General features: G+C 54.8%; 1 protein-coding gene across 2 annotated transcripts; it reads right to left on the reverse strand.

Moving 5' to 3' along the window:
• Positions 1-1987: 1987 nt before the first annotated feature.
• On the reverse strand, positions 1988-22769 carry SLC22A8 (solute carrier family 22 member 8). 2 transcript variants are annotated; one of them, XM_027090341.1, is made up of 11 exons: positions 22654-22769; positions 21592-21951; positions 8770-8873; positions 8091-8245; positions 7447-7615; positions 5189-5312; positions 4862-4977; positions 3701-3915; positions 2882-2990; positions 2542-2745; positions 1988-2463 (listed from the first exon to the last, which is right to left on the reverse strand). In XM_027090341.1, the coding sequence occupies exons 2-11, from the start codon at positions 21925-21927 to the stop codon at positions 2364-2366; spliced, it is 1632 nt and encodes a 543-aa protein (XP_026946142.1). In that variant the 5' UTR covers positions 21928-21951; positions 22654-22769; the 3' UTR covers positions 1988-2363. The 2 variants fall into 2 exon arrangements, with proteins under 2 accessions (XP_026946142.1, XP_026946143.1); XM_027090342.1 differs by having other exon boundaries at positions 21592-21679; positions 22654-22766.
• Positions 22770-23230: the final 461 nt, after the last annotated feature.

Here is a 23230-nt window from a genome sequence, read left to right on the forward strand (position 1 = left end):
CATCGCAATGATGAGTATTCCCTGCTCGCCACAACTAGAGAAAGCCCGCACGCAGCAACAAAGGCCCAAAGCAGCCAAAAATAAATTAAAAAAAAAGAATAAATGCAAATGGTCTCACCATTTGTTTATCTGTTTATGTCTTTTTTTTTCCCCCCTCTGTGCACCTGCTTCATTCTTTCTCGGCAACTGATTTTCTCTTTCTACTTTTACCTGGGCCAGCCCACCTTCATGCTAACTTGCCTTCTCAGGACAAGAAACCAGAGACGGACTAGAACCTCCATGACCCAGATTCCAGCCCGGAGGGAACATGTGATTAACGAGGTTTGGATCTGAAGTGCCCTCTGGTCCAGTCAGTCATGACCAGAGGCGCAGGGTCATGTTAGCTGTTCAGTTAGCAGGTTCTGGGCGATGTAGACCCTTGAGGAAGGTGTGGGTGCAGGACAAAGCGATCACCATAGCATTTTACAGGAAACCCCAAAGGATACTGAGAAGGAGAAGCCAGAGTGTGGGATGGAGCTGTAAGCACGTGGCATCTCAGAAACCAAGGGAGGAGGCCATGACCAATAGAACGAAATCTGCTGTGAGGTCAAGTAAGACAAGGGATGACCAGTGACCTATGGATTGGGCACAGGGGCTGATGAGTGTTGTTGGTGAAAACAATTTCAGAGACGGGTGGGAGCCAGAGCGCAGTTTGGATGAGGTTAGAGAGTGGAGGCAGGGGAGGCAGACAGGAGCTTTGTGAAGTTTGGCTGTGAAGTGGAGAAAGAGACAGCGTGGCCCTGGAGGGAGACGTGGCCTCCAAGGAAGGTTGGTTGGTTGGTTTGAGTTAAGATAGGAGAGACTTGGGTTTATTTAACTGGTGATGGGAAGGAGCCAGGAGAGAGGGAAAGGGCAGAGACCCAAGGAGAAGGCAGATGGCTGCTGGTGGGAGAGGCTGGATGCAGAGCCCCAATGGGAGGACTGGACTTTCTGTTGTGATTGGGGGAAACTTGGGAAACATGGTGGCAGACGTTGACAATGTTCAGTTATGGTTGCAGTTTTCTCAGTTAAATAGGAGACAAAGCTGCCTGGCGGGCGCAGGGTTGGGACATGGATCAGAGACTCAGGGTGAGCAGGGAGAAGGAGGTCGGGATTGGAGGAGCCCTGGCTTCTGTCTGCAGCCACTCTGGGCTTATCTAGTCAAGTGCTCACACACATGATGGGACATATAGATACACATGTGGTATTTCCAAGGACAGGACTTGCTATAGACTGCATTGTAACACCCAATGTGATGGTACTAGGAGGTGGGGCCTTTGGGAGGTAATTAGAGTTAGATGAGGTCATGAGGGTGGGGCTCTCATGATGGGATTAGTGCCCTTAAAAGAAGAGAGGGCTTCCCTGGTGGTGCAGTGGTTGAGAGTCCACCTGCCGATGCAGGGGACACGGGTTCGTGCCCCAGTCCGGGAAGATCCCACATGCCGTGGAGTGGCTGGGCCTGTGAGCCGTGGCCACTGAGCCTGCGCGTCCGGAGCCTGTGCTCCGCAACGGGAGAGGCCACAACAGTGAGAGGCCCACTTACCGCAAAAAAAAAAAAAAAAAGAAGAGAAACCAGAAAGCTCGATTCATCTCTCTTCCGCCACGTGAGACACAGTGAGAAGGTATCTGACCATCTGCAAGCCAGGAATGGGGCCCCCACCAGGAACTGAGTCTGCCAGCACCTTGATCTTGGACTTCTCAGACTCCCGAACTGTGAGGAAGAAATTGTTTAAGTGATTCTATCTGTGGCATGTTGTTATAGCAGTCCAAGTCAACCAATACAGGCTTGGCGTATACACACGTCAGTGTGCTCGCACTGGACACATGTGTTCACATCAGCCCACCTTGCATGTACCTGTGTGCCCATACCTGTATGTACATGCCAGTGTGGATGGGCAGATGCACATGCTCACACGTCCATACCAGGCCCTGCCCCCTTTCCCACCCCTGTTCCTGAGCAGCATGGCTTGAGTTCTTCACTGCTGTTTATTGAAACCTCCCATTGAAGAAAGGGGTGGGAGCAAGAAGGGGAAGGGAGTGGGAACAATGGGGGAAGTGGTCAGTGGGGAAGGGCTGGACAGAAGAATGGCAGGGCCTGGGCTGCAGGGAGGGTGAGGGCAAGGTGGGGTGTGCAAAGGCCTGTGGCCAAACTTTTGAACTGGCCAGGGCTGGGTTGGGGAGCCCCGGTGGTGGTGGAGATAACTCCACCAAGCTCTCAGAGGACTGTGTCCTAGAAGCATAGTTGCACCCAGGACCCTCCCCAAGATGCCTGTGGAGCCCAGAGACAGGCAAGGACCTGGCTGGGATTAGTCTCTGGAGGGCAGGGAAAGGAGGGTCTGTTGCCTTCAGTTGGGGCCCAGGCCCAGTTCACAAGGCTGCAGAGGGATCCTCTGGGATGCGTTTTCCGCTTCTGGCTCCTGCTTTGGCTCCTTTGCCTGCACGGACCTAGGGAAAGAGAGCTCAGGAAAAGCCCTGGGCTTCCCCAAGGAGGAGGACTGGTGGGGCCAGAAACAGGGGACTGACCAGTTTTCTAAGTCTTCAACAGTCTCTGGCAAGGGCCGATTGAGCGTCTCAGGCAGGAAGAGGGCTGCACTGCCTCCCAGGAGGGCGATGGTCCCAAAGATGACATTGGGGATGAAGGGCTTCAGCTCCCCGGTGATTTTCACCAGTGGGGCCGTCATGCTTCCCACGCGGGTCCACAGGTTATTTATGCCCATACCTGTTTGCCTGGGAGAGTTCAGAGCAGAGATTGGCAGCCTCTGTGCGGGTTCTCAAAAAACAGCTCTGGGACCCCTGGACAGGGGCCACAATCCCACCTGCCCCTGTATCCTTTGGCTGGGCCGCTTCCAGGCCCAGCACCTACCTGATGACAGTGGGGTATAGCTCGCTCGTGTAGAGGAAGAGGCAGCTGAAGGAGCTGGACAAGCATCCCTTCCCAAACACAGCCAGTACTGTCCTCAGGGTCAACAAGTCTGCACAGGAAAGAAAAGGCAGTAGACTTGGGGGCTCAGGAGCCCCTGCGTGTTCTCACTCCTCAGAGACCTTGTCTCCCTCTTTGCTTTGGCTGCCGGGCAGCTCACATCCAAACTTAAAGCTGAGTAGTAGCCCCTCTGCTATTCCCAGTGGTTTGCAGGCTTGTGTCCTGCTGCATTTGGGTTTTTCCCTGGCTCTGATTCCCTATTCTCATAATTTGTTGTATCTGTTTTTGTCCAAAAATATCTCCAGTCCCTTTGGAAGGATATAGGTGTATCAACACACAAACATCTATATAAAGTAAAAGTGGCTTTTCCAAGGTCATGGTGGAGGAGGTTGTGGGGTGTTCCTTGAGCACTGGGCTCTGAGGTTTCCCCATCCAAGCTTGTCTTCTGCAGCGATGTCACCCGGGCAACACCCAAATCCCGAGCAATTCCTCTCACTGTGTAGACACCACCATGCTTTGCCCTGAGTCAGATCTGAAAGGGATCTTTGATGTCATCCAGCCCACCTGTGTTATTTTCTAGACGAGAAACCTGAGCCCCAGGGAGTACAGGGAGCTGCTCAAGGTAACACAGTGAATTAGAGGCAGACTCAGCAGATCTGGCGTCCCTGGAACCCTGCTTCCCAGCCCGTGAGGCCCACAGACACATTGGTCTCACGGGTCAGCCTCTTTCGGAGGGTTCTGGGGGTCGACCCAGCTTCTCACCCGAAGGCACAAAGATGAGAGACAGGATGCATCCTCCTGCCAGGAGCAGAACGACGGCCTCCGTGGTGTGCCGGCCCAGATAGCTTATGGAGACCATAGTGATGAACTTGGCTGGGACATCGACCCCACCAAAGATGAGCTGGAGAACATAGAGGTTGACGCCAAATTCCTCCACACCCATAGCCAAACTATAGTAGGCAAAACCGGTGGAAAACCTGAGGGTCAGAGAGTGAGTGATTAGGACCCACAGCCAGGCGGGGGCCTCTCCCCATACTGCTCATTGGGTCACCAGGATGATGAATAGTTTCATTTCTTGTCCCAACTGCAACAGATCCATAGGGGCTGCTTCAGTGGTGTTTTGAGGCCTCTGAGATTGTGTCTGGGCTCAGTGAGAGAGTGCTGGGATTGATTGGTTATGTCTGACATGGACATGGTCTAGGGTATGGTGACAAAGTGTCATATAATTGACTCCAGAGAATATCGGTCCTGGAGGGACTCTTGGAGACCAAAGGAGGCAGTAAACAATCTCTCTTTGTTGGGTAATGGTTTAACATTCAGATGGGGGAGGTGAAAGTCCCCAGGGCTGCACAAATGGGTCAGATGCCTCCCCTCCCCCTCTCAGAATTGTGGGATCCCTTTTGAAGAGTTGCTGGATATACTGAATCCTTTTCACGTGGGGGTGGCCAGGATGAGAAGGGCATCAGAACCAGGTCACGGAAGGGACTTTGAAGGAGATGTGGGATGTCGGGCAAAAGAGAAGACTTAGAAGAATCACAATTTCTGTCGTTAAATCTTGAAGCCCTGAGAGCCAGGCTTGCTCTGTGGGGTCCTAGAGGGCAGAGCGGAACCAGTGGGGGGCAGGGACAGAGAGGCACAGCTCACATGGTAGGGATGTGAGCTGGTGAAGGTGTTTGGAGCATTTGCCCTGTGGGTGTGACCCCAGGAGGAAGCAGACCCTTATGGCTGGACCTGGGTGTGGGGCAGGGATGCCAGAGATTTCTGGGGTTGGGGCTGGACTGGGGCAGCCCTGAGGAGGGGATCCCTTGACTCTTCTTGCAGGTATTTTAGGCCTTGCCCTTAGGTGAGCCTGCCAGAGGCCTTGTTCATGACCCCTGCTTGGCAGGGGTGCTAGGGTGTGGGCAGGGAGGGGTGGTGGGTTACCAGGCCAGGGAAAGACAGAAGGTCACACGGCGCAGGATGGGTGTCCGGAACAGGTCAGCTATGCTGTGTTTGGCCTTGGCCAAGGTGATCTCCTTCTGCAGGTTGAGTTTGATCTCCTTGGGGCAGAGGAAGGGGAGGGGTCCATTAGCGACCAGCTGGTGGGCAGAGGGAGAAGGGAGGGAGGTGCAGGCCTGGTGCCTTTGGAAGAGCTTGCTTAGGGCACCAGATGTAGGCTTGTGAGCAGGGGAAACAGAGGCAAGAGGAGGGGACAGTCCAAGAACAGAGCCCAGGTTCGTGCCCCAGGCCACAATCCCTCTGGGTCTCTACCTCCAGGCTGAGTGCTTCTCCTTCCTCCTTCTTGCCATTGAAGGCCGCCACCTGCCGGAATGTCTTCAGGGCCTTGGAGGACCTTCCAGACAGGATCATCCAGCGTATGGACTCTGGCAGCCACCTGGGGGCCAGAACCGAGTCACAGCGGCTCCCAAACCCCCACCCCCACCTTCTTCTGAGAGGCTGGAAAAGGATCAAGAGCCAGGGCCGCAGGCTAGGAGGACCAGAAACCCGAGCCGCCTTACTGCAGGTTTCATGGAATTTACACTTGGTCAAGCTCTGCACCTGGGCTGCCTGCAGCCGGCACAAATTCCAGAGATCTCTTCTTCCCTTTCCAGAAGAGCTGTTCCCCTGCCCCCGACCCCCGGGCAGCGTGTTATCCTTGGGTGTTGTTCTTAGCTAGGAGCCTCGGGCCTGAGGCCAAGGCAGGTGGGGCCTGGGGAAGGGTTGGCATGCTCGAGGCTGGACAGCTGGAGGGTCCTACACGTCCATGTCCCCAGCCGTCCTTGGGCCCAATTCCAGGTCCTGGGTGAAGCGGGGGCAGGGCTGCAGTCCCAGGGCCGCTTAGGAAGGGGGCTAAGTTTAGGGCTGTGGTCTAGGGAAGGGGTCCGAGGACGCTTTGATTCTCCCTGCAAAAGGCCAACTCTGCTGGGTCGGGGGACGGTTTGCAAGCGCAACATGGGGCCTTGGGGTTGGCAAGCGTGTGGCCAACCTCACTCTCCCCCACCCTTGGGCTGTGCTTTTGGGATTGGTTCACCCCTGAGCAAACCCTGAGGGTCACAAATTGAAGGGAAATGGAGGAGGCAGAGGCGTGGGGAGAAAGGACGGATGCTTGGAAAAGTCTGGTCCCAGGTGGGGTCCGTTCCGGCTGTGGACCCCACAGGCACCCAGGACCTGGCTCCAGTGAGACCCTCAGGGGAGTGGACACGGGTCACCTGGCCTCAGACCTTTGATCCTGCTGGTAGTGGCAGCTTCCTGGGCCCATTGCTACCTGCCCTCTGGCCTCGTGGTCTTATTTCTGCCCTGACAGTCTTCTCAGCCTGCGCCTACCAAGATGATGGGTGACTTCCTCCCAAATCCCATAGCCAGGGCCTGGATTCCATCCTCCTCTCCCTGAGAATAATGACAACAGTGGCTTCCAATCAGTGAGCCTTCCTGTGGACCAGGCACGTGTAACTCTGGGAGACAGGCATCGGCATCTCCATCTTGCCTAGAAAAATCTTGAGGCTCAGAGTGGGTGAGGCTTGCCCCAAGTCACCCAGTGAAGGGACCTGCTGTCCATCTGCCCTTATTTTGCCTCCCACCTCTCGGCTCCCATCCTAGGCTGTGGACATGCCGAACTCCACTCTGGACTCTCGGACCATCTCTCTCACTGCAAGATTGCCCGTCCCCTTGGGAGCTTATTCTCATTTTCAAATGGAGGCCCCATTCCAGTCCTGCGTCTTTTTGTGTAACCTTGGAGGATTGCTTCACCCCTCTCATCCTCGGTTTCCTCATCTGTAAAATGGGAATACTAATGTCCCCTTCACACAGAGATGCCGTGAGTGTTGGTATAATGTGGGTTGGTGCCCAGAACAGGGCCTTGCACGTAGTAAGTGCCGGATAAAGGATCCTCCAGGACTTCATTTCTGCTCCTGGGCTTGTTCATTACTTCCTGTTCTTTGGGCCCAGCTATCAACTACCACCTACAGATGGGTTTCCTGTCTTCCACATGTCCTTACTCGGGGTCTCTGCCCCAGACCCCTTGATTCTCCCAGGTTCTCAGGTTGGAGCTTTCCTTTTCTTTATACCTCAAATCCAGAAGTCCTCACACTCTGAGGATTTCGCCTTCAAAATGCCCCTCAGACTCATCTCCCAGGCTCCTCTTGCCCACGTGGTCACTCCCCTTTGTCTCTGGTCCCCACCCACTTGGGTGTGTCCTTCTGTGTGATTATGTCACGAACGGAAGTTTGGTCAGGCCCCTCAGCACCCCGGGCACCTTCAGGGGCGTCCTCTGTCCCTCCACGTGAAACCGAGGCCTCTCTGGCTTTCTGTGCTCTTCACAGCCGGACCCTAACCCCCTCACCGGCCCCCCAGCCGAGCGCTCCCTCCCCGCATGCCTCGGTGTGTGGTTCTTCCTCCCTGGAACGCCCTTCCTGACTCTGGGATGGGGTGTCTCGGGACAGACAGAGTCAGCCAGCCTGGTCAGGCATGGGCTCCTCCTGTTTGATCCCGGTGGCTCTAAGGAGGGGGCTGAAGAAAAGAGGGTCACATACCAGGACAACAGGAAGAAGGCGAAGAAGGGAATGGACACGGTTAACTGGAGCCAGCGCCACTGGGGGATGGCGTAGGCCAGGCCAGGCAGAATGAACTGGCCACTGGTGTAGAAGTAACCGAGTGAAATCGACTTGATGGCCCGCATCCGGGTGGACACCCACTCGACACCTGCAGGAGGAACCCAAGGACCAGATGAAGACCCTCCTGGGTGGTGGGCACCTCCTGAGAAGGGGCACCAGCTCCTGCCCCTCCGTTGGCTACTTGAGCTGACCCTGATCCTAAGGTTTCATCGCCCCCATTTTAGAGATGCGGTGACTGAGGGTCAAGAAGGTAGGACTCAAACGTAGGTTTGACTGACTCCCAAGCCTGCAGCCTTGACTGCCTCTCCAGTGGCGGGTGACGTCCCTTGTTTGACCTACTTGTGCGTATGGGCTGAACGAGCTCATGTACCGGCAGATGCCAGGCCCGGGGGAGCTGCTGCTGCTCTGCTTGTTGTTACGTTCAGGGGGGGCCTCTGGGGTCCTGAGAGGGGCAGCGCCTTGCCTGACCAAGGTCGCCTGGTGCCTGGGGCTGAGCCACGCCCTTGGCTTCAGGCTGGTGCTCCCCAAACTCCTGGTCCCCGTCCCTTCCCCCGGTGGCTCACTCAGGATCGTGGTGCTCAGGGTGATGCCTGAGATGCCGCAGCCGCACAGGAAGCGGAAGACGGTGTAGATGGGGAGGGTGGGGCTGAAGGCTGCGCCTGAGCCGCTGGCTGCCAGCAGCAGGTAGCTGCAGGTCAGGATGGGCTTGCGGCCAAATCTGCAGCTCGAACAAGAAGAGGGTCGTTAGCTGCTGTGAGTCGGCCAAGGGCAGTGACTCTGCGGGGCAAAGGGCTGGACCCTCCACCTCCCAAAGGGCCAGGCAGGGCGTGTAACTCCCTCCCCAGACAGAGCCTTGCTGGTAATTGCTTTTTTTTGTTGACAAGTTAGACGTTTGAGTTAATGAGTGATCTCCTCCACCCCCAGCTTAGCTACCTGAGCAGGGGTCAAAGGACGTCTCCTCTCCAAGCCGTTCATCCACCCACCTCCACGGCCATGCAGCCACTACTGGGTCTGAAAACCCTGAGGCCGTTTCCCCAGGTCTGGGGAGGCTGGAAGACTCAAGCTGTAGGGGTTTTGGGGCAGGGAGAAGGCTGTGGCCCCGAAAGGGGCTGGCCACACAGCAAGGACCATCTCTCCCCCCTACCCCAGCTCTTGGCCTCTTTGGGGGTGCATGGGTGTAATGGAGAGGGGCGAGAGGTCTCCATGGGTTGTGCCTCCCCTGGCGAGGCCCCCGCGTCTCACCTGTCAGACAGGTCTCCCAGCACGAGCCCCCCAATCAGTATGCCCGCCATGAAGATAGACTGGGCCATCTCCTTCAGTTTGTTGGAGCTGCACACCAGGTCCCACTGCGCAGGAGAGAGGGAGAGCCACCCGGCCACCCGGCTCAGCCCAGCCCAGCCTCTCAGCTGTGCTCAGCCTGCGCCCCCATGTGTGCGCTCCCTCCCCCAGCGCCGGTGCTTGGCTTCCCTGAGCCTGGCCCCTGCTCCCGGTGCTGCTTCCCCCTTCAGGCTGGCCCTGTGGTTCTGCAATGACAACATCCCTTCGGCACATGTGGCCTGCCATATGGTTTGTGAGGTCTGCTCAGCTGTCACAGTCAGGTCTGTCTTCAAGCTCCTCCAGGCTCACCTGCGTCCTGCGGTTACCTGTGTGTCTGCTCCCCAACTTCACTTGTGCAAGGCTGGTCCCTCTGCTTGCCCCTCTCTCCTCCAGGGGCCACTCCCGCTGCCACCTCCCTCCATCCCACACCTTCCGTCTGTCTCCTGACTGCTCTGCATCGTCATTTGCTTATGTTCCAGTCTCTCCACTTAAAGCCTCTTTCCCTTCCACATTTGCTTCATTTCTCTCTTCCCTTCAAAGCCAGATCTCTTGAACAAGGAGCCATCCTGGCTGTCACCCCGTCCTCGTGTCCCACTCATTTCCCGAGGCTGCCCCCACCCTCCACTGAAACTCTGCTCCCCAAACCCAATGGAACCTTCTGTTTCCTGACCTGACTTCCCTTCGGCAGCCCGTGACCCCGCTGACCTCTGCCTCCTCCGGTCTTCCTCCTTTCCCTCCCTCTGCGGCCTTCTTTCTCTCTATCCCTTAAAAGTTCCCCAGGCCTCTTCGTGGATCTTTCTCTTTTTATTCACTTTCCCCAGGAAATGCCACCTGCTCCTGTGGCTTCAATGACTATTTCATGGTGAAAACTCCAAACCCCTCTCTTTCTTCTGGCCTTGAGACCCATCGACTCAGCAGCCTACTTGAAATCTCCACCTGGAGGGTGTCTTTTGGGCATCTCAGAGTCAGCGAGACTTGCCACCCTCTCCCTGTAAGGTCTGAAGCACAGTGACTGGCAGCCCTTTTTGGACTCCTTCCTCTCCCATGTTACAATCGCTTCATCCTCCAGTTTCTAACTTTTTAAATACTTCTTTTTTCTCTGGCCGCCGCTAGCGGCATGTGGGATCTTACTTCCCCAACCAGGGATCGAACCCATGGCCCCTGCAGTGGAAGCGTGGAGTCTTAACCACTGGACCGCCAGGGAAGTCCTTTAATATTTCTCGAATCTGGATTCTTCTATCTCCATTACTGCTATCTTAGTGCAGGCCTCATCCTCTTATACTTGAATTAAGAATAACAGCCAATATACAGTAGAAATGAAAGCAATGGGACCTAATGAAACTTACAGGCTTTTGCACAGCAAAGGAAACCATAAACAAAATGAAAAGATAACCTATGGACTGGGAGAAAATATTTGCAAATGATGAGACCGATAAGGGCTTAATTTCCAAAATTTACAAACAGCTCATGCAACTCAAAACCAAAAAACAAACAACCCAATCGAAAAATGGGCAGAGACCTAAAGAGACGTTTCTCCAAAGAAGAAATACGGATGGCCAACAGGCATATGAAAAGATGCTCGATGTCGCAAATTATTAGAGAAATGCAAACCAAAACTACAATGAGGTATCACCCCACATCGGTCAGAATGGCCATCATTAAAAAGTCTACAAATAACAAATGCTGGAAAGGGTGTGGAGAAATGGGAACCCTCCTACACTGTTGGTGGGAATGTGAATTCGTGCAGTCACTATAGAAAACAGTATGAAGGGTCCTCAAAAAACTAAAAATAGAGTTCCCATATGATCCAACAATCCCATTCCTGGGCATATATCTGGACAAAACTATAATTAAAAAAGATACATGCACCCCTATGTTCATAGCAGCACTGTTTACAATAGCCAAGACATGGAAACAACCTAAATGTCCATTGATGGATGAATGGATAAAGAAAATGTGGTACATATATACAGTGGAATACTACTCAGCCATAAAAAAGAATGAAACAATGCCATTTGCAGCAACACGGATGGACCTAGAGATTATCATACTAAGTGAAGTAAGTCAGAAAGAGAAAGACAAAATATCATATGATATCACTTATATGTGGGATCTAAAATATGACACAAATGAACTTATCTACGAAACAGAAACAGACTCACAGACATAGAGAACAGACTTGTGGTTGCCAAGCAGGAGGGGAGCAGGGGAGGGATGGATTGAGAGTTTGGGATTAGCAGATGCAAGCTAGTATATATAGCATGGATAAAAAAACAAGGTCCTACTGTATAGCACAGGGAACTATATTCAATATGCTGTGATAAACCATAATGGAAAAAAATATGAAGAGTGTATATATGGGTAACTGAGTCACTTTGCTGTATAGCCGAAATTAACACAACATTGTAAATCTGCTATACGTCCATAAAATAAATTAAAAAAAAGAATAACAGCCAATATATATTGAGGGCTTACTCTGCACCAGGCACTGTTCTAAGTCAGCACTTTCCATGCCTTAATTTTTTCAGTCATCATAGCAACCTTACGATGTAGAGCTGCTGTCATCCTCATTTTACAGTTGAGGAAATTGAGCCCAGAGAGTATTATCGGCAACAGTCTTCTGACAGGTCTCCCAACCTTCGACCTCAGTCCTTCCTTTCTTTCCCTGGTAACCTGAGTGGCTTTTCTGAAGCACCTCTCACGTCAGCTTGCTGCCTTGCCTAAGGCACCCCCTGGCTTCCTCTTGCCCTCTGGGTAAAGAGAAAGCTCTGTTAACACAGATTTATGAAGCCCTCAGGCTCTGGCCCCTGCCCACCTGTCTGGTCTAATCTCCCGCTAATCTCCAGCACGCACCCTTTGTCCAGTTGTCCTGAATTACTTGTGTAATGAAGTGAAGAAGCTCATTCACTGGAAATGCCTGATGAGAATGTTTTGGAAGCAAAACAGTGCGGGCAAAGGACCACACATCCCAGGGAGCTCTTTCTGCTTTCCTCCCGGGAAGCGAGGGGGATTGGGCGAGGGTGAAGTCTCCAGGTCCTCCAGCTTGCTCACAGTGGCCCAGAGCGGCCAGCAAACCCAGGGCTCTTCTGGCTGGAAAGGGAGCCTGCATGGTACATGTGTGGGGATGGGGGAGGGAAAGGCGTAGAGGAGGAAGGGAGGTGGTGTGAAAGGAGTAGGCCAGCGGGTGTCTAGAGAGACATTCTGTACTGTGTAGCATGCGGTGTAAAGGGACAGGCCATCCGGGAGCGAGACGGGGCCGTGTAATTCTTGACAGTGACGTGTGAGTGGAAGAAGTGGATGCTGCTTCCGCTTCATTTGAGTAAGAGGGAATCCCTGGCCTGGACTTGCGTGCTTTCTCCCTTCCTGTTGGTTAGGAATGGTGGTAACTAGAGCAACTCTGGAAGCCACGTGTTGAAGATGGCGGAGCTGCTGTGTGTCTCGGTCCCCGAATGACCTCGGAGGGGGACTGGGAACACAAGAGCATGGGACCAGATATAGAGAGAACTGGAGAGATTTTTTTTTTTGCGGTACACGGGCCTCTCACTGTTGTGGCCTCTCCCGTTGCGGAGCACAGGCTCCGGACGCGCAGGCTCAGCGGCCATGGCTCACGGGTCCAGCCGCTCCGCAGCATGTGGGACCTCCCCGGACCGGTCACGAACCCGCGTCCCCTGCATCGGCAGGCGGACTCTCAACCACTGCGCCACCAGGGAAGCCCTGGAGAGATTTTTAAAGGCATCCTGGAATTTTGGGGGGGAAGGGAAGATATTTTGAGGGATTTTGGCATGCTTTCTGTGTTAAGAAAACCCGTAGCTGAAGTCTCCATTCTTCAAGGTGTTGAGAGAGTGATTTATGTTTCCTTTGACCCTGACTCCATGCGTAGGCCTGGCCACGTGGGGTCCGTGGTTGTAATCAGGTTTTCACTAGTGATCCTACAGAAGCTTCAGGCTATTGTGTTCCTCTTTGCTTTTGTACTTGATATCTTCCCCTACTCTAGCAAGGTTGTCAGTCCTTCAAAAGACACGTCAAGATCACTTACTCTGGTGCCAGAAGCATCTTTTCTGGCTGCCTGGTACAAGCAGGTAGTCAGTAAATATTCGTGAAATGGATAAGTGGCTGAAAAGCACATCCAGACTCCCAGTGCAATTCCTCATTTCTCCTTCCACACTCAGCATCCCGTTCTTACCTCGAAGAGGACACAGATTACATAGCACGCTACCTGCCTATGTGCTTGTCTATCTCTCCTGCATTCCGTAACCACACCGAGGGCGGAGACATCTCATTTGACGCTTTAACCCCAGCAGCTAGCAGAGTAGGTGGTGCACAGTAAATGTTAAATGTTTGTCCAATGAATCATTAATGGGGTTGCTATACATAGCTTACCGATGAGGCCCAGAGAGGAAGAGGTAACCAGCTGACTGGAGGGAACCGGTCACTCAGCTTCTATCTAGCCCATGGCATGGCCTGGGCTGACCTCTTGTCTATCGGCTTTTGGCGGCTCCACATAGAGTTCTTGCTCCCAATATCCCCTCCAATGTTCTTGGCCTTCTTTTTCCTTTCTTGGAATGTTTACTCCTTAGGGAGCTGGATTCAGGAAGGCAAGAACAGGAAGCCCACTGCGGTGTCTTCCTGAGTGATGATATACCAGGAAGGTGGTGGGGGAGAAAGAGAGGGCTTACTCTGCTCCGGAGCAAGCTTTGCAAATGATGCCATAATAATCCTATGAAGTGGGTACTATTATTTTATTTTATTTATTTTTATTTTTTTGCAGTGCGCGGGTCTCTCACTGTTGTGGCCTCTCCCGTTGCGGAGCACAGGCTCCGGACGTGCAGGCTCAGCGGCCATGGCTCACGGGCCCAGCCGCTCCGCGGCATGTGGGATCTTCCCAGACCGGGGCACGAACCCGCGTCCCCTGCATCGGCAGGCAGACTCTCAACCACTGCGCCACCAGGGAAGCCCAGGTACTATTATTATCTCCATTTTACAGAACAAGAACCCGAGACTCAGAGGGTAAATAACTTGCCCAAGCACAGCTTTGGTTCATTTCAAGGCAGAGACTCAAACTCAGGTCTTCTGGACACCCAACTAGCGCTCTGAGTCCTGAGCTGCCGGAGGGAAGGCTCAGTCCATGGGAGCTGTAGCCATGCGTCACTATAAGACATAAGCACAGGATGGGCTGGAGTCATGGTCAAGGAGGCAGCCAAGGCCAGAGCCAAGGGGGCTGATCTGATGTCAGGCCCAAAGGGTGAGGGACAGGCTCAGGAGCTGGAGCGGAGCAAAATCATAGGCCAGGAGGCCCCTCAGACGGCAAAGAAGAAGGCGTGACGTAAACGGTCAGGGCGAGCCACGTGTGATCAAGGATGGGGACCCTGCTCCGTGTGTGTGTGTGTGTGTGTGGTGTGTGTGTAGGCTGACTCTGCCAGGGGACCCCACACATGGTCCATACTCCCTCCAGAGCAAGGACAAGGGGAACAAACTTCCCTAGATTTGGGGCCTTTTAGCTCCAGTTTAGAACTTGGGGAGAATTGCTCTGCCTCTGTCTACTCTTGGACCTCTGATGGAACCAAGGCTGGGGCGCAACGGCCAGAGAGCCAGGTACCTGAGAAGACTCAAAAAGGCATGCGTCTCCAGCTCTGCCACTTAGTAGCTGTGAGTTCCTGGGCCAGTTACTTAACCTCTCTGGGGCTCAGTCTCTTTATCTGTAGAATGGGGGTAATACTAATACCTGCTTCTCAAGATTGTAAATAAAATAAGGAATGAAGAGCACCCAGCACTACACCTGGCAAACAGTCGGCACTCTATGTGATAGTGTTTTATTATCATTGTCACATGTCATTGTAAGGCCTGTGCTCACAGGGACGTGCGATGCAGTAGAAGGGGCGTGGATTCTGGAGTCAGGACCCCCATCCTTCTTCCTACAAAAACTTGATTTCACCATCATGGCTGAGAGAGCCACCTTCTGGATCTGACCCCAGTGTATTCCTCTGTAAAAAGGGGCAACGTTCACAGTGGCCATAAAAGAAGATTCGCAGGGTCGTGAAAGAAGGAAAGCAAAGCACCAGCCCAGGGCCCTGCACACGGCAGATGTTCACCTTGACCCTGGAGAGCCCAGGGGATGGCCCCGGGCCCCTCTTGCCTGCGATTACAGCTTCCTAGGTGAGGGCTGCCACGGCGCGGGGTCAGGCTGGCCCAGACACGTGGCTGAGCTGGGGCCCCCTGGTCATTACGCAAGAGTCAGATTGGAGGCTAGGAAAGGGGAGATGATAGGACGGGCGCCCAGGGCAGGGGCCAGGGTGAGCAAGTAGGGGTGATGCAGGAGCTCAGCTGGAGACAAGAGGTGGACAGATGGTCTGGGAGGTGCGCAGCCTGGGGATTTGGGGGTGAGCGTGGAGGAAGACCAGACACTCGGCAGGGGAAACTTCCAGGGTGGAGACCCACTTTTGGGAGGACCACTGAGTGGGATCTCTGTTTCTCCAGCGGCTGACTTGGGGCCTCCAGGGACCTGTGTGGGGAGACAGGATTTCTGTGGCCCTGGAGACAGGACGGGAAGGCCCAAGGCCCAGAGAGTACTCACAGGGGCCTCAGAGGGAGGGCCTGCTCATCCAAGGCCAGGCCCGGGCCTTCGAGGGCTGCAGGGTTGGGTTTCCGGAGCCCCCAGACTGAGCTGGGCCCCCACAGGGCTGTACTCTGTGGTGTGGAAGCTGTGGGCTCCTCTCCAGGGAATCCAGAGTCCACAGTCCTCACTCCTCACACTTTCCAGACTTAAAAGAAAGGCCTTTGTTTCCTCTTAACGTCCTGGTAAAGCTCCTTCTGAAAAATTCCTACCTTGTCTCTGCTGAACCCAGAGAAAGGAATGTGTGGTCACCTGTGCCAGCAAAGCTTATGGGATCAGAAGGGGGAGGGAACTCCCCCGTGCTGCTGGCTGGACCCAGCTCAGCCCTCCCACCCTCGCCTCCTCCGCAGGGAAGGTCCTTATTATCCCATTCTGCAGATGAGGGGACCGAGGTGGGGAGGGAGATGACTCACCGGTCCCCGGCTGTCGGGGGGTGGAGCTGGGCCCTGCGTGCTGCCCTGTGCTGGGTTGCGGGGTGGAGTGAGACAAAGCCCTGCCGCCAGGGTGAGCTGGGAAGAGCTGCGACAGCTGATTCTCCTTTTACCGGGAGTCCCCCTACTCTTCTGGGGGGACTAACCCCCTACTTCTCAGGACATCTCTATTAATCATGACCACCACAACAGCAACAGTGGCAGCAAACATTAGTTGAACACCTTGTAGGTGCCAGGCCCTGTGCTAATGCTGGCCTTGCATTATCTCTTTTAATGGTCACATTTGTTCTCTTACCCCATTTTACAGATGAGGAAACTGAGACTTCTGGGGTTGTAACATCCCTAGTAAACGGCAGAGTCAGAATGTGAACTCTGCTGCTTGGCCCTGGCTCATGGTGCCACGCTGTCCACCTGGCAGATGGCTCCTTGCCTACTAACCAGGGTCACCTGGACTGAGTTGGTTGCCAGGTGCTGTCTTCCTTATTACCACCCTTCCCTTCAGGGCTGGCACACCCAGGTCCCTGCCTCCACGTCAGAGACACACCCCTAGGTAAGCCAGCCACCGTCTTACCTCCACCCCGTGAGGGACCGGAACCCCACCCCACCCCAAGTGATGGAGCATGGATTTGCCACGGCTTGAACCACAGACAGAGGGGGTTTGACCTTGCTGTGCTGCTAAGAGCACCTGGCTGGGTCTGGCCACTGACATTTCCCTGACTGGGTGAGGACCCTGATCAGGGGTTCTCATGGCTGAGAGTCCTCAGGGAGCCTGGGCCTGACCAGGACCTGACCTGGAGAAGGGGGCAGACCCCGAGGCCTGGTGAAACCCTGCGTATTTGGGATGCAGATTCACATGGTCCTAACAGCTGGAATGGTGACTGGGTGCTCAGCGGGTACAGATGTGAGCTGATGCTTGACGGGGTACAAGACCTGCAAGCTGGGCCTCCCTGGTGGCGCAGTGGTTAAGAATCCGCCTGCCAATGCAGGGGACACAGGTTCGAGCCTTGGTTCGGGAAGATCCCACAGGCCACGGAGCAACTAAGTCCGTGCACCACAACTACTGAGCCTGCACTCCAGAGCCCGCGAGCCACAACTACTGAGCCCATGTGCCACAAGTACTGAAGCCCACGCACCTAGAGCCTGTGCTCTGCAACAAGAGAAGCCACCGCAATGAGAAGTCTGCACACCGCAACGAAGAGTAGCCCCTGATCGCGGCAACCAGAGAAAGCCCACGCGCAGCAATGAAGACCCAACGCAGCTAAAAAAAGAAACCTGCAAGCTCTGCTCTTGGCCAGGCTCCCTGGAGCTCAAGGTGCACCTTGGAGGGGAAGACACTTCCCAGCAGTCAGCACTGTCTGAGTCCCTCCTGCCGGGCTCTGAGGGCATATGGCCTTCATTCAGCATTAACTGAGCGCTTCCCAGAACCTAGCCCAGGGTGCAGTGGTCGGGGGATGCAGTCCCCAGGAGCACAGGGTGGGGAAGTGGGGGCAGGTGGCTCTGGAGCCCTGCTGCCTGGGTTTGGCTCCCAGCTCCAGCATTTATAAGATGTGGTGCCTTGGGCCAGTAACCTGTACCTTGGTTTCCTCATCTGCAAAAAGGACATAATATAGGTACTAACCTCAGAGAGTTGTTGTGAGGATTAAATGAGTTCATACGAGCAAACTGATTAGAGCCGTCTGGCAAGGGGTTAGCACACGGTAAGGGTAGCGATGGTTATTATTTCGTTGCTTCCTGTAGGATTTTTGTTTCCTCGTCTAGGTTCTGTATTCTTGAGGACACGGATGGTGGCTTTACCCCTTCTCTCTGTCTTCCAGGGACCAGACGTACAGCAAGTTGCCCACACACCTGGAAACTTAGTTACAGATATTGGGGCATTTCCACGCCCCCACCCCTGCCCTGTTCCTCACCCCTACATCCATTTGGTTCCCGAGTCCCAGAGATTCTGACCCCCAAACCTCTCTGGTATTTACTCCGACTGCCCCTGCCATCTGTCATCTTGGTCCTGAGTCCCTGTGGCAACCTGCTAACTGGTCTCGCAGCTGCTGGACCAAAATGCTCTGCAAGCTACTCTCCGCCCTGCAGTTGGGGCAGGAGATAGATGGGCCCCAGGCTGAGCAGCCGGAGTTCGTCCCCTGTGGACAGATACGCCAGAGTAGCAGGAGGGAGGAGAGCTGAGCCCTGTCCAGATAAGAGATAAAAGACTGCATAGGCCTCATTCTTGAAGCCAAGGAGACCTTCCCAACTATACATGCTCAGAAAGGCTCCTTGAAGGTCAACAACGGAGGGGGCGCCGCTCCATAGTAAGTGACCTCAACCTACCCACAGGCCTCTTTGCTCGAATCCATCTTGGCTAAGAGATGCGCGCGCACACGTGGGAGGACCCTGAGATAAACAAAATATGGACTCAGAACCAGGCAAAGTGAGATGAGTGGCCAAAGGAAACCCTGAAGAAATGCCCCATATAAGTGATTCAAACTACCACAAGGGGGCTTCCCTGGTGGCGCAGCGGTTGAGAGTCCGTCTGCCGATGCAGGGGATGCGGGTTCGTGCCCCGGTCCGGGAGGATCCCACATGCTGCAGAGCGGCTGGGCCCGTGAGCCATGGCCGCTGAGCCTGCGCGTCCGGAGCCTGTGCTCCGCAACGGGAGAGGCCACAACAGTGAGAGGCCCGCGTACCGCAAAAAAAAAAAAAAAACTACCACAAGGGTGCAACTCCCGCTCTGAGTTGGGCCGTGTGTCTATCCACATGTACCCTTTTACCTCCTAATAAATACTTTACTTGTTTCACCACTTTCTGTCTTTGTGGGAATTCATTTCTACAAAGCCGAAGGGCCAGGGCCTTGTCACTGGCCACTGGTCTAGTGACTAGGATTCAGCGCTCTCACTGCTGCGGCCTGACTTCAATCTCTGGCTGGGGATCGAAATCCTGCTTCAAGCTGCTGCTGTGGGCCGAGGCCACCCGAGATCACAGAGTGCAGATCCTTAGAAGGTGATCTGAGCACGCCACACTCCTGCATAACACCATGCAACGGCTCCCTGTCGCCTTCGAGACAGAGCCCTTCGCCCCGGCATCCACGGCAGGCCCTCCTGCTGGCCCGCTTCCTCCCTATGTCCCTGGCCTCCGCAGCCCGCTGCCCGCCTCTCCAGCCCTCCTGAGTCTCTTGCAGTCCTTACTGCTTTGCTCTCTTTATGCTCCTGTGACTGTGCATGTGACTCCAGGCACTCTGTTCCTTTCGCCTGGGCTGCACTTGCCCGCATCAGCCCCCGCCTTAACCCTGACCCCTCCTTCATACTCAGCTCAGGCTTTGCTGACTCCAGTGAGCCCCCCTGGGTTCCCCCTCCAGGCAGATTCCATGCCCCTCCTCTGGGCTCCCCGAGCACCCTGAGTTTATAAAGCTCGTATCCATTCATTACACAAATATTTATTTCACAGAGCGCCTCCTCTGTGCCAGGCACTGTTCCAGCTGCTGGGGATATAGCAAAGCAGCTGAAAGCCCCTGCCCTGGGAAGCCTGCATACCCCACCATGCTGCTGGTGACTTTCCTCACTACAGGTGAACACCTGGAGGACAGGCAGGGCTCATGAGTTCTTTGAGTCTGTGTCCTCAGTACTATGAGTGTAGCTGTCAATAAATGTTGGATGCTGGATGTATTTCAGGCACTTGGCTGGGTGCTGGGGAGAAAAAGTGCATAGGACAGGGATGAAGTATCCGGAGCTATGAGAGGCAGCAGATGTGATGGTTAGGAGCGCGGCTCTGGGGCAGGTGCCTGTGTTCAGATCCCGAATCTGCCTCTTACTAGTGGCGAGAGCTTGAACAATCTCCTCATTCTCTGTGTGCTTCAGTTTCCCCATCACAACAATGGGCTTATCATACTATCTTTTTTTTTTTTTTTTGCCGTACGCGGGCCTCTCACTGTTGCGGCCTCTCCCGTTGCGGCGCACAGGCTCCGGACGCGCAGACTCAGTGTCCATGGCTCACGGGCCCAGCCGCTCCGCGGCATGTGGGATCCTCTGGGACCGGGGCACGAACCCGTGTCCCCTGCATCGGCAGGCAGACTCCCAACCACTGCGCCACCAGGGAAGCCCTATCATACTATCTTATAATGGTGTCAGGAAGGTTAAAAGGGTTAATATGTATAAAGCGCTTAGGACAGTGCCTTGCGCGCAGTCAGTGCTTTATACAGAAATAAATATTCACTAGACAAATGAATAGCAATCGTAGATTCTGAACATAGATAGTCCTGGATTCAAATCGTCTCTCTGCCAGGTCCGAATCATATGTGATCCTGGGAAAGTCATTGAACCAGGCTGAGCCTCAGTTTCCTAATCTGAAGGTACTAACAATACTTCCCTCACTGAGATGCCATCTCCAGGGATTCCAGGAGCCCACGCTCATAGTGTGCCCAGCACAGGACTGGCACCAGGTAAAGACTTTGAAATGCATCTCTTCTAATGTGGCAAAGCAAGATCCTGCCCTCGAGGGGCTCATGGTCCCCGAAGGGAGAATGAAAACACTGGCCTCTGCTCACTGCTCAGATGTCACCCCCTCCAGGAAGCCTCCCTAGAATCCCGTGGTCCCCCCACTCTTTTGTACTGCCACTGGACCTTCACTTCCCTCCTCTCAGTCTTAGTTTTTTTTTGAATGAAAAAGGAGATAAAATCACCTTCAACAGAATATCATTGTGGGAATCAAAGTGTGGGAGACAATGTCTGCCAGAGGCCAAGACGTGCCTGACCATTTGTGGATCCTCAATAAATGCCAATTCCCGTTTCGCTTTCTTCATCTGACCATGGTCTCCAGGTCATTCGAGAGCCTGATTTAACTCTGTAACTCCTGGAGATGGTGGGTAAAAGAATCAGTGAATAGGGGCTTCCCTGGTGGCGCAGTGGTTGAGAGTCCGCCTGCCGATGCAGGGGACGCTGGTTCGTGCCCCGGTCCGGGAGGATCCCACATGCTGCGGAGCGGCTGGGCCCGTGAGCCATGGCCGCTGAGCCTGTGCGTCTGGAGTCTGTGCTCTGCAACGGGAGAGGCCACAGCAGTGAGAGGCCCGGGAACCAAAAAAAAAAAAAAAAAAAAAAAAAAAGAATCAGTGAATAAATGAGGATGTGAATGAATGGGAGATGAACACATAAGTGACGGCAGGAGAGGATGAGATGTTTTCTGGGTCTGCTCAGGCATGTTCCAACCCTCACCTCTGTCCATCCCCTCCTCCACACACTGTCCCACCTTGAGACCTTTGCACAAGATGGAATTTTCCTCCTTTTCCCCATTGCCTGGCTAAATCTTGCTGGACTCCCTTATCTCTGCCCAAGGTCACTTCTTTAAGGAAGCTTCCCCTGGCCCCTGCCCCCAGCCCAGGGGTAGGCAGTAGTCTAAGGTCACAACCTTAAGTACTTTGAAGTTGTAATTTGACATTTCTTTGTGTGGTCCTCTCGTTAATTACTGTTACCCCTGCTAGGCGGTGGACCCCGTGGGAACAGGGACAGTGCATTTTTGTATCCCCAGAGGTTGGCACTGCGCCTGGCATAGAAAGGACTGTTTGCACTCTGAAAGTGAAGAGACGGAACCTTTAGGTTGGTGTGTCTCTGCACCCAGGTCCTTCCTCTCTGCCTGCCCAGTGCCCTGTCCCTGGGTCTCATGCTCCCCTGTCCATGAGTGTGGGGCTCCTGCTGTAATCGGAGGGAGAGGGCTGGCCTCTGGGCATACCTCAGTCACAATGGAGTCCCTGGTGCTGACGTCGTAGGTCCAGCCATCCAGGCAGGGCTCGGTGGCCCCCTGGGTGTCATTGGGCAGGCTGGCGTTGGGTGGATGTACAAAACGGAGGCACGGCTCAGGCTTCTCATTCAGGCCCATGGGGAGCACCCAGGGCCCTGTGGAGGCGTTGGGTGGCGGGCGACAGTGGTGGGCGGGGGTGGCCGCCGTGAAGATCTGCAGCAGGTTGTGGTTGGCCATGCTCAGGATCGGGAGGCCGAGCAGGACTGTGTGCAGGAACTGGAAGGGCCCTTTGCTGGCCACGCGGTCAACGAGCTCGGCGAAGGTCATGGCACCGGACAAGACGAGCCAGAGCTACGGGTGGATGGGGCACCAGGCCGGGGAGAGGGATGTGTGCACGGGGGTGAGGGCGGGCAGGTGGATGGGTGTGGAAGCACAAGGGGGAGGGTGTGCCCCGGTGTATGTGTAAGCCTGTGTATGTAGAAGCGTGTGAGGATGTGGGGCTCAGCTGTGTGTACCCACAGATTTGCGTGTGGACGAGGATGTACCCAACTGCGCGTGCAGACATGGGGTCACAGGTGTGGTGTGTGTTCACGGCAGTGTCTGCTGGGATGTGCACATTTAGGCTGGAGTGGAAGGGCACAGCTGTGTGAGCATGGGTGTGTCGCTGTGTGCGTGTGGGGACTTGTGGGTGTGAGTATGTGTTCAGTCAGGCTGGTCACACGCACTGCAGGCATGGGGCAGTGCAGGCCAGGCCGCTGGGACCAAGGGGCCCCGTCTTGGACGTTGTCCCTACAGGATGGATGTCAGGAGTAAGTGGGAGGGGCCCCTGGTTGCCTTGAGCAGACACAAAGGACTGGCGGAGCTCAGGTTGCCTGCTGGGAAGGTCTCCCCAAGCCCGGCGCCTCCTGGTTTTGGGGATCCCCTGGGGCTGGGTGCACCATAGCAGGGCAGCAGAAAGGGGCCAAGCAGATCCCAGAGGGCGTAAGGGACTTGGCCAGTTGCAGTGCGGAAGCAAGGCCCGGCCTTGGGGGCTTCCCAGGGGTCCCTCCTCACCTGGTAGCTGGGCCTGGCTCCTCCCTCTGGCGGGGTCGGTGGTTGATGGGGCTGAAACCCTTGCTCTGACCCAGGGTCCGGCAGCTCTGTGTTTTGGCAGCCCGGCTCCAACAAGCTGTATTTGTACCTTCCCCAGGGGAGCTTATATAAGGCATAAGCTCTTTCCCAGGCTAATGTTTGACTTTCTTTGGGGGATTAATGACACTGGCAGGGCCAGGGCTGTGGACCCACTAAGCCCAGCTTTCCTCAAAGGGCTGCCTCAGCAAAGGCTGGTGTGGTGGTGTGGCTGAGCCTAGTGGGGGTGGGGTGGGGGGACAGAAGCCTAGGTGGTCCGGGCAGGGGGAGTCTGGGGAGGGGGTGGGGGGCTGGCTTGAGTCCTGAGGGCCCAGGGTCCTCTCTGAGCTGACGGTCTGAAGACTTGGAGCTGAGAAGAGCCAGTGAGAGAAGTGGTACTGCCCGTGTACTGCACTGACTTCCCCTGCCTGGTGCCTCTTGGTAGGGTACAGGAAATAGTAGGGCATGTCGAGGCCGAAAATGTCACCTGTGTCTGTCCCTGAGGGCTCTGGGCTGTCACCCC

The sequence above is a fragment of the Aethalodelphis obliquidens genome, unplaced genomic scaffold (genome assembly GCF_003676395.1).
Source record: "Aethalodelphis obliquidens isolate GAN/ISIS:26980383/991018 unplaced genomic scaffold, ASM367639v1 scaffold69, whole genome shotgun sequence".
Taxonomy (NCBI): domain Eukaryota; kingdom Metazoa; phylum Chordata; class Mammalia; order Artiodactyla; family Delphinidae; genus Aethalodelphis; species Aethalodelphis obliquidens.